The following is a 16,729-nucleotide window of genomic DNA, read 5'->3' as shown; positions in this document are numbered from 1 at the left end:
TGCAATTTTCTAACTTAATAAATATATTGTGACAGACAGACCGACAGATGGACTGACAGACCAACGAGCAGACGGATAGAAAACCTGATCCGGGGGATAAAAAGCAATTGATTTAAGCAAAACTAGCGAATCCCCTGCAAAAAAGTGGCATTTGGGGAAACTTTCAGGCACTGAAGTGGAACTTTATTATAGCATAATTCTTGTGAAATATGCTATATGGGTGAAAATATATTGCATTTTGATTAACTTTGTTATTGCATTTGGTGATGAGTTTAAATATGGACAACATAACAAAAACATGTGAATTCTTCTTATCATTTGTTAAAATCTGCAGTTTTATTATATGTACCTAATGTAATAAAGATAATGATTAATACTTATTGTTTATCTCGTCATAATGACACTATTAGTAAATGAAAATCACAACCACAATCATTTTGTAATCAGAATCTACAGTTATTACTTCATGTCAATATTAAACTGATATGTCAACATAAAACATTAGCTTATGTTTAGTTTGTTAACTGCAGTCTCAGCGCATATACCAAAATCTTAAAAGAAAAACATGTACAATCTGAAAATGTGAACTGTAGCCATAAGACTCAATTTAGCATTCCCTTGAAGTGCCACCATGAGTTTTTGCATGCATTTTAAAGCTGTCACTACCAAACATATACAAACATTATATGACTTTAACTTATAAAACTTGCATATAACAAAAGTTGAATTAACCCTTTCCTCCACTCAGAAGCAAAATGAAAATGGCTTTTGCAACAAGCATAACACCAGAACAGCCTGCAAGTAACTCGCAGTCTGTTCAGGTTTTATGCTGTTTGCTGCTTATCAGTAACTAAGGGTTTGAATTTAGTAAGAAAGGTGTTTAATTAAATGTTACTTTCTAACCAACTACAAATGCGTCAAAATACATATCTAAGTGTTAAAGGGTTAAAAAAACTATTGCAGAGAGGTGCTGGTGAAACTAGGAACAAATATAGATAAATTTCAGCATAGGTGACAGAATTGTTCACATCAAATAAGCCAATAAAGCGATCATATGTATTATTATTTTGAGCAGTTACAAACAAAAAAGCAAAACAAGATATCTTTTTGACTCCTTTAGTCTCTAAGATCATAATTTTTCAAAACATCAGCAAGACAAGGATCTTCAGGAAGTAAATTTAACTCATTTTTGGAAATGTTTGTTGCTTTATTCAAATTATACCATAAATTACTACACTATCTTAATTGGACCAATATCTTACAAAAAGCTTGTATCGTTACGGTGGATCAAACGAAAAGACAGTTATGAACAACATGTAAAAATGGAAGGTCATTTTAACATTCATTTAGTTTTATTTCTCTGTCTTATATCTTGACAACAGCCTTCCTTAGGGCTACCAGCATTTATAATGATTCTTCATGCAGTTCCTCTGTACGCTATGTTTCAGTGGTGGCTACGCTATGTTTCAGTGGTGGCTATGCTATGTTTCAGTGGTGACTACGCTATGTTTCAGTGGTGAGTACGCTATGTTTCAGTGGTGGCTACGCTATGTTTAAGTGGTGGCTATGCTGTTTCCATGGTGTCTACGCTATGTTTCAGTGGTGGCTACGCTGTTTCCATGGTGGCTATGCTATGTTTCAGTGGTGGCTCAGCTATGTTTCAGTGGTAGCTATGCTATGTTTTAGTGGTGGCTATGCTGTTTCAGTGGTGGCTATGCTATGTTTCAGTGGTGGCTACGCTATGTTTCAGTGGTGGCTATGCTGTTTCTGTGGTGGCTATGCTATGTTTCAGTGGTGGCTATGCTATGTTTCAGTGGTGGCTATGCTAGCCTATCTTTCAGTAATGGCTGTGCTTTGTTTCAGTGGTGGCTACGCTATGTTTCAGGGGTGGCTATGCTATGTTTCAGTGCTGGCTATGCTATGTTTCAACGGTGGCTACACTGTTTCCATGGTGGCTACACTATGTTTCAGTGGTGGCTACCCTATGTTTCAGTAGTGGCTTTGCCATGTTTCAGTGGTGGCTATGTTATGTTTCAGTGGTGGCTGCCCTATGTTTCAGTTGTGGCTATGCTATGTTTTAGTTGTGGCTATGCTATGTTTCAGTTGTTGCTATGCTATGTTTCAGTGGTGGCTGCCCTATGTTTCAGTTGTGGCTATGCTATGTTTCAGTAGTGGCTATGCAATGTTTCAGTGGTTGCTACACTTTGTTTCTGTGGTGGCTATGCTATGTTTCAGTAGTGGCTATGCTATGTTCCAGTGGTGGCTACCCTATGTTTCTGTGGTGGCTATGCTATGTTTCAGTAGTGGCTATGCTATGTTTCAGTGGTTGCTACACTATGTTTCTGAGGTGGCCATGCTATGTATCAGTGGTGGCTATGCCAGGGTTTTTTTTGGCCCGATTTTATAGCCGAAATTCGGCTATGTTCCCAATCCCAAAAAGTATACTTTTTTCCCAAAATGTGGCAAAAACTTCCCAATTTTTTTTTTTTTTTTTTTTTAGAAAGAAGTCTTATGCGTATTTTATCTCAATTTCAATTCAATTACATCTAACAAAGTATTATATGATTTTGTTCTTTTAATTTGAATGATTATAAAGAGTTATATCAAATTTGGTATTTCCCTAATCAGTGGACTTTTCATGTGGAAAAAAAGGCTAATGAATTTATTTTCCCAATTCATGAAAATGCCGATAAAATTCCCAATTCCAAAGCCATGGGCTATCTTCCCAAAAAGTGGGAAAAAAACCCTGTATGCTATGTTTTAGTGGTGGCTATGCTAGCCTATGTTTCAGTGGTGGCTATGCTATGTTTTAGTGGTGGCTATGCTATGTATCAGTGGTGGCTACTCTATGTTTTACGGTGGCTACACTATGTTTCAGCGGTGGCTATGCTATGTTTCCGTGGTGGCTACGGTGGACAATGTCCCTCCTCAGGTCACTAACAGTGGAGGCACAGTGGGCCATATCTCCTGCTAGCAAACAATTGAGACTATTGGCAGCAGATAGCCAATCTGAACTCTGGCACATGGTTTAATCATTTAAATGCAATTAATCGTGGTCAATAACATTTAGGAGTGTTGCACAAGAAGTGTCTGTTTTCAAATGTGGTTATAACTCAAATTAATCTAACCTGGTGTTGAAGTGTAAACACAGCTGTATTTAGGTACTATCTACCCCAAACACATTAGTAATTGTCTAAATGCAAGGATAGAAAGATAAAGTGGATCTATGGCCAAAGTCACACTTCTGAAGGACTTAAGGGTATATAAGCATAATGCCAGTATCAGGTTTTAAAGCTTTTGTACAAATATTTGTAAGCCATATCTGTTACTGTAAACACACAATAGTTAATAACTGTTAACTTCTAAAAAGAACATATCATTTATTTTTACAGTAAGGAATTCCAATGAATAATCGCACATTAATCAACAGCTTGTGACATTTGCTTCTTATTTTCTGCAATTCCTCTATAGTTACAGCACCTTAGTTAATGCTTCAGATTGTATAGCAACAGTGAGCATGGGAGGGTGGCAGTTACATATTTTTAATAATGTTTAACACTTTTCCAGAAACATATATCTTGATGTTAAAATCAAATATTTATTTTCAAAAGTGGTTGAAGTTTTGTTAATACCTGCATAACTTCAATTTTTCTAAATCAATACAAATTACTGATATCATATATTTTATTGTACATTCGTAAAAAAAACACATAGATTAAATGCATTAATTAAATGCATGAATCGTTTTCCATACTATAGCGCTATATGATGCATCAATGTTGTTTTGCTATAAAATACTTCAAAATTTAGAATGGAAGTGTTTTCAGTATTATATTTACTAAGGTTAAACTTATATAGCTGGATGAGAGATAAACAAAATGTTGAGATCTTAGAAACAACTTTTTTTTTAATCTGTTATTTGGAATATTTAGGTCCCATTTTGGAAAAATGTATATTTTTTTCCATTGGGAATGGGACTGCATACCAAACCCAATTTTTAACGAATAAAACACTGAGCATAATCATTGTTCTGGTTATTTCAGTATTATATAAATACAAAATGAACTTACCCCGCATTGTGCACTGGTAAAGGTCACAGCATGATCCTGGTCTATGGTTACTGTGGCGCAGTATTTGTGGGGTATGACCCGGGAAACACTTGGGTATTTTACAGGATGCCATGTTGCATCTGCATTCGTAAGTTATCTTGCAGCATGCATCATCTTCCTGAGTGCTGTTGTACACAAGAACAGAGTCCGAAGGGCAGTGATGTGTAACAATCGAGTCGCACTCAGAGGCATCACAGTCTGGTGATATCACTAAAATGGACAATCAAAACTGGTGATATCACTGAAATGGACAATCAAAACTGGTGATACCACTGAAATGGACAATCAAAACTGGGGATATCACTGAAATGGACAATCAAAACTGGGGATATCACTGAAATGGACAATCAAAACTGGGGATATCACTGAAATAGACAATCAAAACTGGTGATATCACTGAAATGGACAATCAAATCTGGTGATATCATTGAAATGGACATGATATCACTGAAATGGACAATCAAAACTGGTGAAATCACTGAAATGGAAAATCAAAACTGGTGATATCACTGAAATTGACATGATATCGCTGAAATGGACTATCAAAACTGGTGATATCACTGAAATGGACAATCAAAACTGTTGATATAATTAAAATGGACAATCAAAACTGATGACATCACTGAAATTGACAATACAAACTATCAGTTCACTGCATGGTGCAATATATAATCTCTATTTAGCAGTCAAGTCCAATTTGATTTTTTTTGTGGACATAAAAATTAAATTAAACTCCAAGGTCATGATGTTAAAATGCCCATTTCAACAATTAAGTAACCTCACAAATATGCAATAAATGACAAAATTGAGCAAAAAATGGGAGATTTTTTTGGAAACAACCTATAGCTATAAATACATTTATAACAATCATGTCAAAAACTGATATTTATTATTTGTCACCTTCCCAAACATCGAATTCATCCAAACTTCACCAAATTGGTAATATGTTATCAAACAAGAGATGTGTTTGTCAGAAACACAATGCCCCTTACTGCGCCGCTTTGATACATGTTTTTTTTACCTTTAACCTTGAAGGATGACCTTGACCTTTCACCACTCAAAATGTGCAGCTCCATGAGATACACATGCATGCCAAATATCAAGTTGCTATGTGAAGGGACATAGAACTCATATGAGCATTTTTCGAAACCTAAACACAAAATGTGACGGACAGACGGACGGTCCGATCACTATATGCCCTCCTTCGGGGGCATAAAAATAAGAAAATAAAGAGATAAAGCTAGTTCACCATACCCTTATGTTAGCATGATTACAGCTCACCTGCATAAAGTGGAATATAATACAACTCCCAGTCAAACAATCTCCATGCTAAACTTCATCTGAATAAATCACAAGTGAAAAGGTACTTAATAAATATTTGTTTCTCAGGTTGCACAATATTAGTGGGACATGGCTCTGTTGACTGTTACATGCATAGTTATACTGCTCTACAACCTGTACTATACCTGAGGGTGCAGGACCACATGACTATGTGGTGTTCCCAATTTAATGTTAATGGATGTAAACACGCCAGAAAGTGGTGCTTTTTTTTCAATGAGCTTTTTAAAACAATTTTTCTTAAAGGGAGATTTTACAATTTTGTCAAATATTTATGAATTTATATAAAATGTGTAAAAATTTTATTATACATATATGACAATATAAATTAAAATAAAAGTTAAGAAGAACATGTTTCGAAAAATGCGAAATTAGCCAGTTATTAAATTCTGAAATGGAAAATGTCCGTACAGTCGAATTCACAAGCATGTATATCATACATGTACGATGTGAATCTAAATTAAGTTGTATGGATCATTGTGATTTCCTGCAACGAATTCTATTCATTATATATAACGACACACAAACACTAACTCCGATCCTAATAAAAAGACAAATGCTTCGGTTATGGTAGGAAAATATGTACGAAATATCTTCATCACAATTGGCTTGGTGCGCTAATTTGTCTTTGCTGCATTTTATGAAATTGGTCTTCAATGTATAATTTTTCTTGCCTATTTTGTGTTATTTTAACATATTTTTATCAATATATTACAATTTAACACATAAACAAATTGTATAATCTCCCTTAAGAATTTCAACTAGTGCATAAAAGACAAATTTGTATGCTGCTCATGGCAATGTGAAATACTTTATTTAATAAGCCTGTGTTCGTGTTAAAACATTCCTTGTGTACTGCGTTGGTTATGCTTCACAAAATGTGATTTTTTTTCAGATGACCCAAATTCAATCCCAATCCAGATTTCATCAAGATAAACATTCTGACAAAATTTCATAAAGATCTGATAAAAACTGTCACCTCTATTGTCTACACAGAGTTTTTCTATGATTTGACCTAGTGACCTAGTTTTTGACCCCAGATGACTCAAATACAATCCCAACCCAGATTTCATCAAATTTGACATTCTGACCAAATTTCATAATGATTGGATGAGAACTGTAACCTCTACTGTGCACACAAACAAATTGTTGACGGACCCACGCATGCATGCACGCCGGACATCACACGATCACATAAGGTCACCGTGTCACTTCGTGACACTGGTGAGCTAAAAATTAAGAAAAAGGAAATAAAATATGTGAACAAATATCAATGGTATTGGCATTTATCTATTTGCAAATGAAGCAAGGTTATTAAGGTTAACACCCACACATTGTACAGAGCGTCGTGGATGAATTATTTTAATGCATCTATAGTTAATGATCTCACCAAAGACCAGATGAAAATTCTATTATTATTATAACTCTTTTTGGTGAAGCTATCTTACCCAGTTTTTTACTTTCAATGACATTTATCAACAGCTGATGAAATGCTGAAGAAATTTTCCACAAGTAGACCCGAATGAATAAATCTGAATATTTCATTGGCTCATTTGAAAGAAATATTTCATTGGCTGATTTGAAAGAAAGCCCCCAAAAACGTCACCACTGAGTCCTTTTGGAAATGAAGAAGTACAGCACATTTTATGTAACAGTGTAGTAAAAATCTGAACTATTCTCTACATGTTCATAAGACAGATTTTGGTCCAGTAACAATTATGCATTACATTCAATCTTACAAAATTTAACAGTCAGTTCTTGATTAGTAAATTGTCATGGGATGGGAGAACAGACTATCACTAAATGTCTTATAACTATTACACAGTATTGCTTTCAAAATATGAAATAACACAAATTCTAGGGAAAGAAACAACTGAAAACCCATCGGTTAATGACACTTATTTCCATTGTGAGAAAAAAAAGTATCAAAATAATATAGTGTCATGATAAATTGTCATGAAAATGGTTTAATTATCTACACACAGTACATATGTGAGATTTATTTTCAATTGCAGGAGTGCGTGAAGAATATTTTCTTTATTAAATAGACACAGCTGGGATGGTATGAATAAATTATATAAACTTAGATATACGTGAAAACATTGAGAGGTCCCCCGGCGAAATGTTGTTCATGATTTCATGAACACTTCAAGCCAATCAAGAACTGTTCATGAACGGTTCTGAAAAAGTTCCTGAGCTTGGTTCATGAACTTTTGGACATGAACTGTTCTTAAGACATGTTCATGAACTGTTTATGAATTATTGTTGAACATTTCAAAGTTCATGAACAGTTCTTCATCTAACCATAAATACTTAGTGATGAACATTTCATGCACAAGTATTTCTTATGACTTTTCTGAGACAGACTTTAAGGATCCATCATGAATAATTCATGAATTCCTTTGTGCTAGATGTTTCATACATATTTTTGAAAGTAATATTGAAATGTCTAGCATACAAATCTTGTAGATTTGTGAAACCTGTGAAGTTAGTATGAATATGCATAGTACTTTCACCACTGTAAGTTAGAGTTCTTGACCTGTTCTAGAGAATTTTAAGAACATTTGTACAAGAACTGTTCAAGAACTGCCTTCAGGAACACTTCAATAACTTTTTAAGGACCTTTCCTGTTCTGGAATTATTCTTAAACTATTCTTGAACACTTTAAGAACTTTTTTGAACAACATGTTTCCTTCTGATTTTCTTAAACAGGTCTACACAATGTTTTTGAACGTATGATGGACTTTTTAAGAATCCAATATGTTCTTAAAAGGATCTGTCATTGTTCTTGGAAGACTTAAAAGACAAGTTTAAGAACGTTTTAAGGACATCTTATTTCAAGAACAGTTTAAGATGATATCAAGAACTCAATGTACATTGCATTGCTGTTTTTACAAAGAAAGAATATTGTGTGCACAGGAAGTTGAAACGGAAGGCACATGGTTTTTGTTATATTTGAAAATGTAAGTCTTTAATAAATTACCGGCTGAACTGATCAGCCATTGGTTCCATTTCAAGTTCTTTGGCACTGTAAGTGTAACCATTTCAGGGAAACCATTGATTAGTAAATGATTCTTGAACTGAAAATGAGACTATTCATAATCTTTTCAATACATGAATTATTCATGAACATATAGTGCAAAGTTGTGTTATGAAATTTAAAGAGTATTATCAAACCACTTGTATCTCAGTTATTAGTGTTATATTTAAATTATTGTTATATGTTGCTATCAATATGTTAAGTGCTAATACAAGACTTGTTTCTTCTTACCCTGACCTGTTTGTTGAGCTTTAGTAACACTTATGATAACCTTTGCATAAATTGACAAATTCTTGTTCATGAATAGTTCATGAACACTTCATGCCACCTCAGTTCATGAACTCTTGAAGAACTACGGTTCATGAACTATTCACTTACAGTTCGTGAACAGAAAATGAGCCATTGAAAAATAGAAGGAAAATGTTCATGAACTGTTCGTGAACAGCAAAACCCTGAAGAATTTTTCAAGAATTGTGTTGTTCATGAACTGTTCAAGAACACTTCATGCCATTGATGTTCATGAATAGTTCATGAACATTTCATGCCATAATGGTTTAAGAATAGTTCATGAACACTTCATGCCACACGGGTTCAAGAATAGTTCATGAACACTTCTTGCCATAGGGTTCAAGAATAGTTCATGAACACTTCATGCCATTAGGTTTCAAGAATATTTCATGAACACTTCATGCCATTAGTGTTCATGTACAGTTCATGAACTAAAATTTCAAGAACTTTTCACAGACGTGGCTCATTTTCTGTTCACGAACTATTCGTGAACAGTTCATGAACTCAGTTCACGAACAGTTCATGAACTGTTCACAAATTATTCGTGAACTGCAGAACAACATTTCGCAGGGGGCGCATGTACCATATTTAATCCTATAAACTGTGTATGCAATAAACTTTTAAAGTTATAATAATTAAATAAATCGCCTATGACAGATAAAAGATAAATAAGTGATCTGTGTCAGTAAGCATCACTGTAAATCCAATATAACGCCCTCTGTTATAATTCTGAAACCGATATAATTAGGTGGGTCTTGCCATGGCTCCTGTTTTTTCCCCAACCTTCCATTTCAGTCTCGGGCGTTTTCTTGATATTCAAATAATGAGGCTCCCGATTTGCTGATTGAATAATTGCTCAATTATAATAAGTTAGAGAATAACAATTACTGGGACATTTGATAGTAAAAGTATGATTATTCATTGTTTGATGCACATAAAGGTGTGAAAAATAGCATGTGTTTATCCGTGTTTCATGATCTTATGCTGTAAGTATTTATGTGCCATCACTCTTTTAAATCATTGACAGCTTTGACAAGTTTAACAGGGCACTGTTTCCTATCATTGTTTTTTTGTAAGCAACATTATGTATAAAAATATTGTCTGTTAAAATGCAATTGAAAACATAGCAGGCAAATTTAATAGATAAGTAATCAAGACTATTTAGTTACATGCAGACAGAAATTGTTTTTCATGTTCACCTGGTTTTCACAAAGTCCCCCAGAAGCACTTTTTTTTGGCATGACTGGGTATGAGGCATTAAAAGATTGCTTTGCATCATAATGCATTCATTCTAAATTTAATTTAGTTATCCATTGGTTGTTATAATTAAATCTGAACAGTGCCCAATGAAACCTCTGTCTCACAATGCACTATACACTTTACTATTTGCACTTTTGAAAAATGGCGCATGTTTGTGTTTATGAAAATCTAAAACACACTTATTGTCATAAATAGCCAGTATTATAAAAAAAAATTGATGGGTATGTATTTTGGATTATCAGATTGATAAGCACATTAGAAGAAAGTAGTACGTATACAGTTATCGATAGGTAGAATGTATACGCATGTATTAGCGAATGACAACACAGCATTATATGGCAATCATTTTATTGAATAAATGAGCTCAGAATTTAAAATGCTAATCCACTTATAAGGCAGTCTTCTAGCTTTAAGGGGCCTTTTCACAGATTTTAGCATTTATTGAAGTTTGTCATTAAATGCTTTATATTGATAAATGTAAACATTGGATCTAAAAAGCTTTAGTAAAAAACAAGAATAAAATTAAAGAAAGAAAAAAAGTAACCCTCAACTGGATTCGAACCACTGACCCCTGGAGTAAGTCTATCGCCTAGACCACTCGGCTATCAGCGCTTAATTTGCGATGCATTTTATACTATCTATAAGCAATTTTTGTAGCATCCACATCCATTAACGACAACAACAAAACTCTCCAAATTATTCAATCGTTTCGCGTTGCAATGCTTTATAATTTTCAGGTTTTTTAATCGTCAAAACATGCATATAATGTATATTTTAGAGCATGGTAAATGTTCAATATTACTGTTTCCTCACAAATATCATAACTACAACGAAAATTTGCGAATCTGAAACAATTTTTTTCAATTTTGTCAATTTACCGAAACGTGAAAAGGCCCCTTTAATGGACCCAGTCATGACGGTTATATTGGATTTACTGTGTATTTAGTTTATAATTAAACTACATGCAATTATATAATATTGTCCATTTTGAACTCTTATGTTTTTAATTTATGCCGAATATGTTTTTAAAGATATTTCTTGTCAACCAACTCAAACATATATGAGACTGATAGAAAGAATTTCATCGGTTTTAGGGTTCATATAGAAATCATAAAAATGGGATTTCTTAACACTAATCTTATATAATGTAAGGCATTTTATTTGAACTATTTGTTTTAATTTAATATAAATTAGTTTACTAAACCTTAACAACTTAAAACAAAACATTGCCAGTTTCAACTTTCATCAGTGCACATATTGAGTTTCCACACAAATAGAAATTTTCAATGCAAAAGTGCATGTTGTTTTATTGCAAATAAAATCGAAACAAGGCATGTGATTCTATGTCTTCATTGCACTTTTCATATAGCATTTGTATGTATTGTCTTAAGATTTGTTTCTCTCAAAAATTTCCATTATTGGGGTAAAATCACGCAAACAGACCCTTTAATTCTGATGCTCAGATTTTCATCTTTACCAAACTCCAACAAGGTTATGTAAGTTACAAAAATGACAATAAAACTTGAATCAAACGTGCAATTACCTCAAAGTCAACCATTATTTTGACACATTAAATTTTTTAAACCTGAGAAAAATGCCGCATAAAGACATAAGCCATCATTAAATGACACCATTGCTGAATAGGTGACTTCAGCGGATCATTTTCACCTTTTATTTGCATTGTTACCAAAGGTTTTAAAATGTTAAAGAAGGAGGTAAACACATCTTAAATTTAACCAAACAAATAACCAACATCAGTAAAGAAGTATTTCTAAACATCCAGTGGCATGCACTTCTCCAACTTGTGGAGATAACATTACATAATTGAATTTTAATAGCTGACTGCTTACAGGACTGGACAAGAAAAGTTGCAATTTAATAGCCTGTTCATTAATTATCACACATTTCAACCAGCATTCCAATTTCATTAAGGAATTTTAAGTATATGTTGGTGGACAGAAGTTGTTAGCAAATCAATTCTTAACATGAAAACTCTTTATTACATTACAAAAGCATACACATGTCTCAAAATGAGCTAGTTTTATAAGACTCATTACAATTTCAAATTGTCAATAATATTTATGATTCAAAATGCCATGTTACCCATATCACAGCAACTTCATGAATATCTGTACAGCAATATATTATAATTATCACTTAAGTTTTTATTAACATATACAAATCGAAGCAGGGCTCCTACAGCCATTTGTAATTGTTGCAACTTTGCAAAAGTTTAAGACAAGAGGCAATACAATCTTTCATTGTGCATAAACAGACGGCAAAAACAGTGTTTTTATTTATTTATTTCTAAACAAATCGCATGAGTGACTTGTCCGGGAACATTAGTGCCTTTGATCCTGCATGTTGAATATGAATACTCTGAGAAATATTCCCAAGATCAACCAATAGCTCCTCCACTTGGTGAAGTCTACAAGGCAGAAATAAATGTATTATCCAATCAGAACACAGTATTTGACATGCATGAAAAGTGTGCCTGTAGAGCCCATGTGCTGCAATTCAAAGTGATGTCATAATTGAAGCAATTTTACAAAGCTAATAGGCTTGGTCTTATGTTAGCTTATGCATCAGTGCCTTCATATCAACACTTTGCCATATTTGATAATTATTTCAGAACTTACAAGTAAGGGTATAAAAGGGGCTCTCAGAAAAACTTAGTACATAACATATTTGTACGCATACATTAAACACAATATGACAAAGGACACTTAAAGGGACTGTCAACAACGACGACAAAGAAAAGAAAAGTTGTTAAATACCGTTTTTTTTACAATTATTAGTTTAAATTGATTAAAATATCATGACTGGTATATTACATTACTTGAAACAAGTTGTTATGTTTTCATATTTTCAGTATATTTGGTAATAAATTTTACCGGGTATGTCTACCAGGTAACTACCAGTTAACTATAAATAACGCCAGTAGATTGATCATCATCGTCACTTGGTAAACCCATGAATGCAAATTGTGCATGTGAAGTGAATTGTATATATCTAATATATAAAATGATCAATCTATGTGCGTTATGTATAGTGTATATCGTTATGTCACCTATTTTCGCGATATACTTTCGATTTCACATCGCGAAATTTCATCACCGAATATACTAAAAATATGAACTTTTTTCAAGTAATGTAATATACCAGTCGTGATATTTTAATCAACATAGACTAATAATTGTAAAAAATACGGTATTTTAGAACTTTTCTTTTTTCATCATTCGTGGTTGACAGTCCCTTTAAGAGGAACCGATTATGCATCCCTAGACCATGTTTTTTTGCTTTACAGTAGGATGAAATAAAAAATCGCTTTGTATCCAGTTGAATTCAATCTACTTTAATTCCAAAGGTCATTGATTGTTGTAATTGAATATGCACAGTGCCACATACGCGCGCATTGAGTTACCTCCTTAACGCACATTCAGTTGGAAAACCCCTGTCCAATAACTTGCAGTACACTTCCTTCCGTAAAAATGGCAGACTTTTGTGTTTATGAAATTCTTCAACACATGCATTGTCAATATTGGTCATATTTATTTATTCATGTTTTTATTTGCTAGGAAAGCAGTAAGAGTTTAACACTACTAAAATGCATTATAAGCGCATTGAAGATTAATATTTAAGAATAGCTACAAAATATCTTGTTTTTTTTTTTGTGGCAACATAATTTTTAAAACAGCAATAATCAAAAATAAGCAAGAGGGCTAGTGGCCCGAGATCGCTCATCTAATCCAGGTTTCTGAAGTGAGTGAGTTTAGAACAGCTTTCATAATGTTTGTGTAATAAGTGTGGCTTCTGACATTGCATTGTACCCAGAGGCATTTTTGAACCTGGTTAAGATGTCATTAGAACAATCATTCTGATCAAGGTTAACCCTTTCCCACTTAGTAAGCATATTGACACATTTGTTGTCCCTTAAAAAGTTAAATTTAATTGAAGACCTTTCTCACTAAATTCAAGTATTAAAGGCTTCATTTTCAACCCTTAGATACTAATGAGCTGCAAACAGCGTAAAACCTGAACAGTCTGCAAGTAACTCGCAGGCTATTCTGGTGGCTGTAAGGGTATCACATTAACAGATTTTTCTAAACGTTTAAACGAAATGAAATAAACAAAACGTTACCGTTTAAACCGTATCCCTGTGTCTGTTTTAAAAACATCGGTGCCATCGCATTTCCACACTGAAAGTAGTAATTATTTCAGGATTTTATGTTCAGTGCATATCCCATTCGCGCAATGACTTCATATAAAAACCAACTGTTCTTGTCGTTGTCAAACCATTGGGTAACACTTTGTCTACTTACATGCCGTAATATTTTGTAACAAAGACTAATTCATATCCAACCAAAATTTTCAATGTTGTACTAAACAAGATGTACATCAAAAGATGCATACTTCAATTTTAGTAAAAATGTTCGAATAGGGAGATTTTTTCGGCGACCTGTCTCGTTTTCATATCTCTAAAATGAATGCATAAGAAGAAATGTCGCGAAAATTTCTTCGTGCACTTCATGCCGACACGCATCGAATGTTCAAGACTATTCAGAGCATGCTCATTCAACAAATGGCGGGAAAATTTTCTCGAGCACTTCGTGCCGACGGGCGTTAAAAATTCAAGACATCTAGTTTGTAAATGAACTAATGTAATGAACTAAAATGGATTCTGTTTATATTGACTGTTGTTTAAACGTTTACTGTTTTTGTAAACATTTTTTAGCAAAACACGAAACGCGACCGTTTAAACGTGATACCCTTAGGTGGCTGTTCTGGTATTATGCTGTATGCACATAGTCATTTTAACTATGCTTCTGGGTGGGAAAGGGTTAATGCTGGCAGGGGAGACAACAGTGCCTGTAAGTATATTATGTCTGACTGTTCTCAGCCCCAAAATGCAAGCTGAGCAGATGACAAAGATTCTTGGATTGTTTAATTAAAGGCTTCCCCAATGTCTGAACACGCAGCCAAAATACATTCTTGCAAATAGTGTGTAACAGAAAAAAACACAGAGAATACCAGGATTGTAATTTGTCTGTGCTAATCATGTCTGAAATGAAAGACTTGTGAACATAAAGTGGTTACATTATTACAGGCTGGCACAGAATGATGTCAATTTAAATATACATGCAGTTTGTTTATTTTATATTTCTACTGGACGATATATCTTGATGGCTATTAAAGTGTTATGATGAGATTTGTAAGCCACAACACTGTAATACAAATCTGCTTTCTTACCAGATATCATTACAATAAGAAATCATTTTAGATAAGAACAAAAAATATTCGAGTTTACTGAAATAGCATTCAACTGAGGATGTCAAATGCAAGATATTGAAAGGTAAACAAATTAAACATATTAATTTAACTCTTAATTTTATTTAAATCTTTTTTATAATGTTTCATTTTCCCAATTACCAGGTTTATCAAGCTATTTTCTCCAATTTCATGGTTTATCGCGCTATTTTTCCCAATTTCATGGTTTATCGCGATAATTTTCCCATTCAAAACAGCACAGGCTGTAACAAATAAAAGGAAAAAAATCACTGCAACAACACGATAAAGATTAACAAAAGGGAAAATGAAAAAAAAACACTAAGTTCTTGATGCTGCCAAGCTAAAATTTAGTATTACTGAGTCATTTATGCATCTGCGTTTTGCTTAAACCATCAACACTAGGCCTATGTAAACAGCACCATAGCTACCCTAGCACTATGCTACTACCACCTTAGCTAAGTAGCAATATGTAGCTCGCATTATAGCTACTCTAGCACTATTTTACTAGCACTATAGCTACTCTAGCACTATGTTACTAGCACTATAGCTATCCTAGCACTATAGCTATCCTAGCACTGTGTTACTAGCACTATAGCTACCCTAGCACTATGTTACTAGCACACTACCTATCATAGCACTATGTTATTAGCACTATAGCTATTCTAGCACTATGTGACTTCCACTATAGCTACCCTAGCACTATGTTACTATATAGCATTACATGTACATCTACCCTAGAACTATGTAACTAACACTTTAGCTAACCTGGCACTATGTTACTACCATCAAAGCTATCAAAACACTATAGAACTACCACCAGAGCTACCACTATGTTACTTCCATCATAGCTACCCTGGCACTCTGTAACTACCGTCATAGCTACAATAGCACTATGTTTCTACCACTACAGCTACTCTAACACTATGTTGCTAGCATTTAAGCTATCCTAGCACTATGTTACTACCAGGGATCATATTTTCCCGCAACATCAATCGATCCGGATTTAAATGGGGAAAATGTGTTCGAAAATTTATATCCGAAATCATGACAAATTACGTTAAAATATATACCATTGATTTTGCTATTCATGAAGATGGTATAATAAAATGTACAAGTTAAATTCCCTAAGGCATTACTTTTAAACGGAACATACGAGTTTTCTCATTTTGTTTTATCATTTACTAAGGGATTAAATTATTTGAAACCACGCATCTAAATTTTCGGTTGTGGGTTATTCAACAACAAACAATAAAGAACACGAATTATTTCGATTCTTACACGACTTTTACTGAAGATTTATACAATGTATATTATTTTTCTTGTGTACTATTTTATGTGAAGTTCCGTCCATAAAAACTTTCGGCTGTTCTGTCGATCAGATCCGCGACTTTTATTTATTTATTGC

General features: G+C 33.7%; 1 protein-coding gene across 3 annotated transcripts in view; it reads right to left on the bottom strand.

Moving 5' to 3' along the window:
- Window positions 1–16,729, bottom strand: part of LOC127873842 (cysteine-rich motor neuron 1 protein-like) — an 83,257-nt gene that overhangs the window by 54,147 nt on the left and 12,381 nt on the right. For 2 of the 3 annotated variants that reach the window (XM_052417895.1, XM_052417898.1), the window contains exon 2: window positions 4,071–4,319. In XM_052417895.1, coding sequence (XP_052273855.1) covers window positions 4,071–4,319 — 249 coding nt within the window. Of the gene's footprint in view, window positions 1–4,070; window positions 4,320–14,176; window positions 14,235–16,729 lie in introns of all 3 variants that reach the window. The other variant, XM_052417897.1, reaches the window with a different exon arrangement.

The sequence above is a fragment of the Dreissena polymorpha genome, chromosome 3 (assembly GCF_020536995.1).
Source record: "Dreissena polymorpha isolate Duluth1 chromosome 3, UMN_Dpol_1.0, whole genome shotgun sequence".
Lineage (NCBI taxonomy): Eukaryota > Metazoa > Mollusca > Bivalvia > Myida > Dreissenidae > Dreissena > Dreissena polymorpha.
The sequence above is the reverse complement of the archived record's forward strand: the minus strand, read 5'-3'. Positions and strand labels throughout refer to the sequence as shown.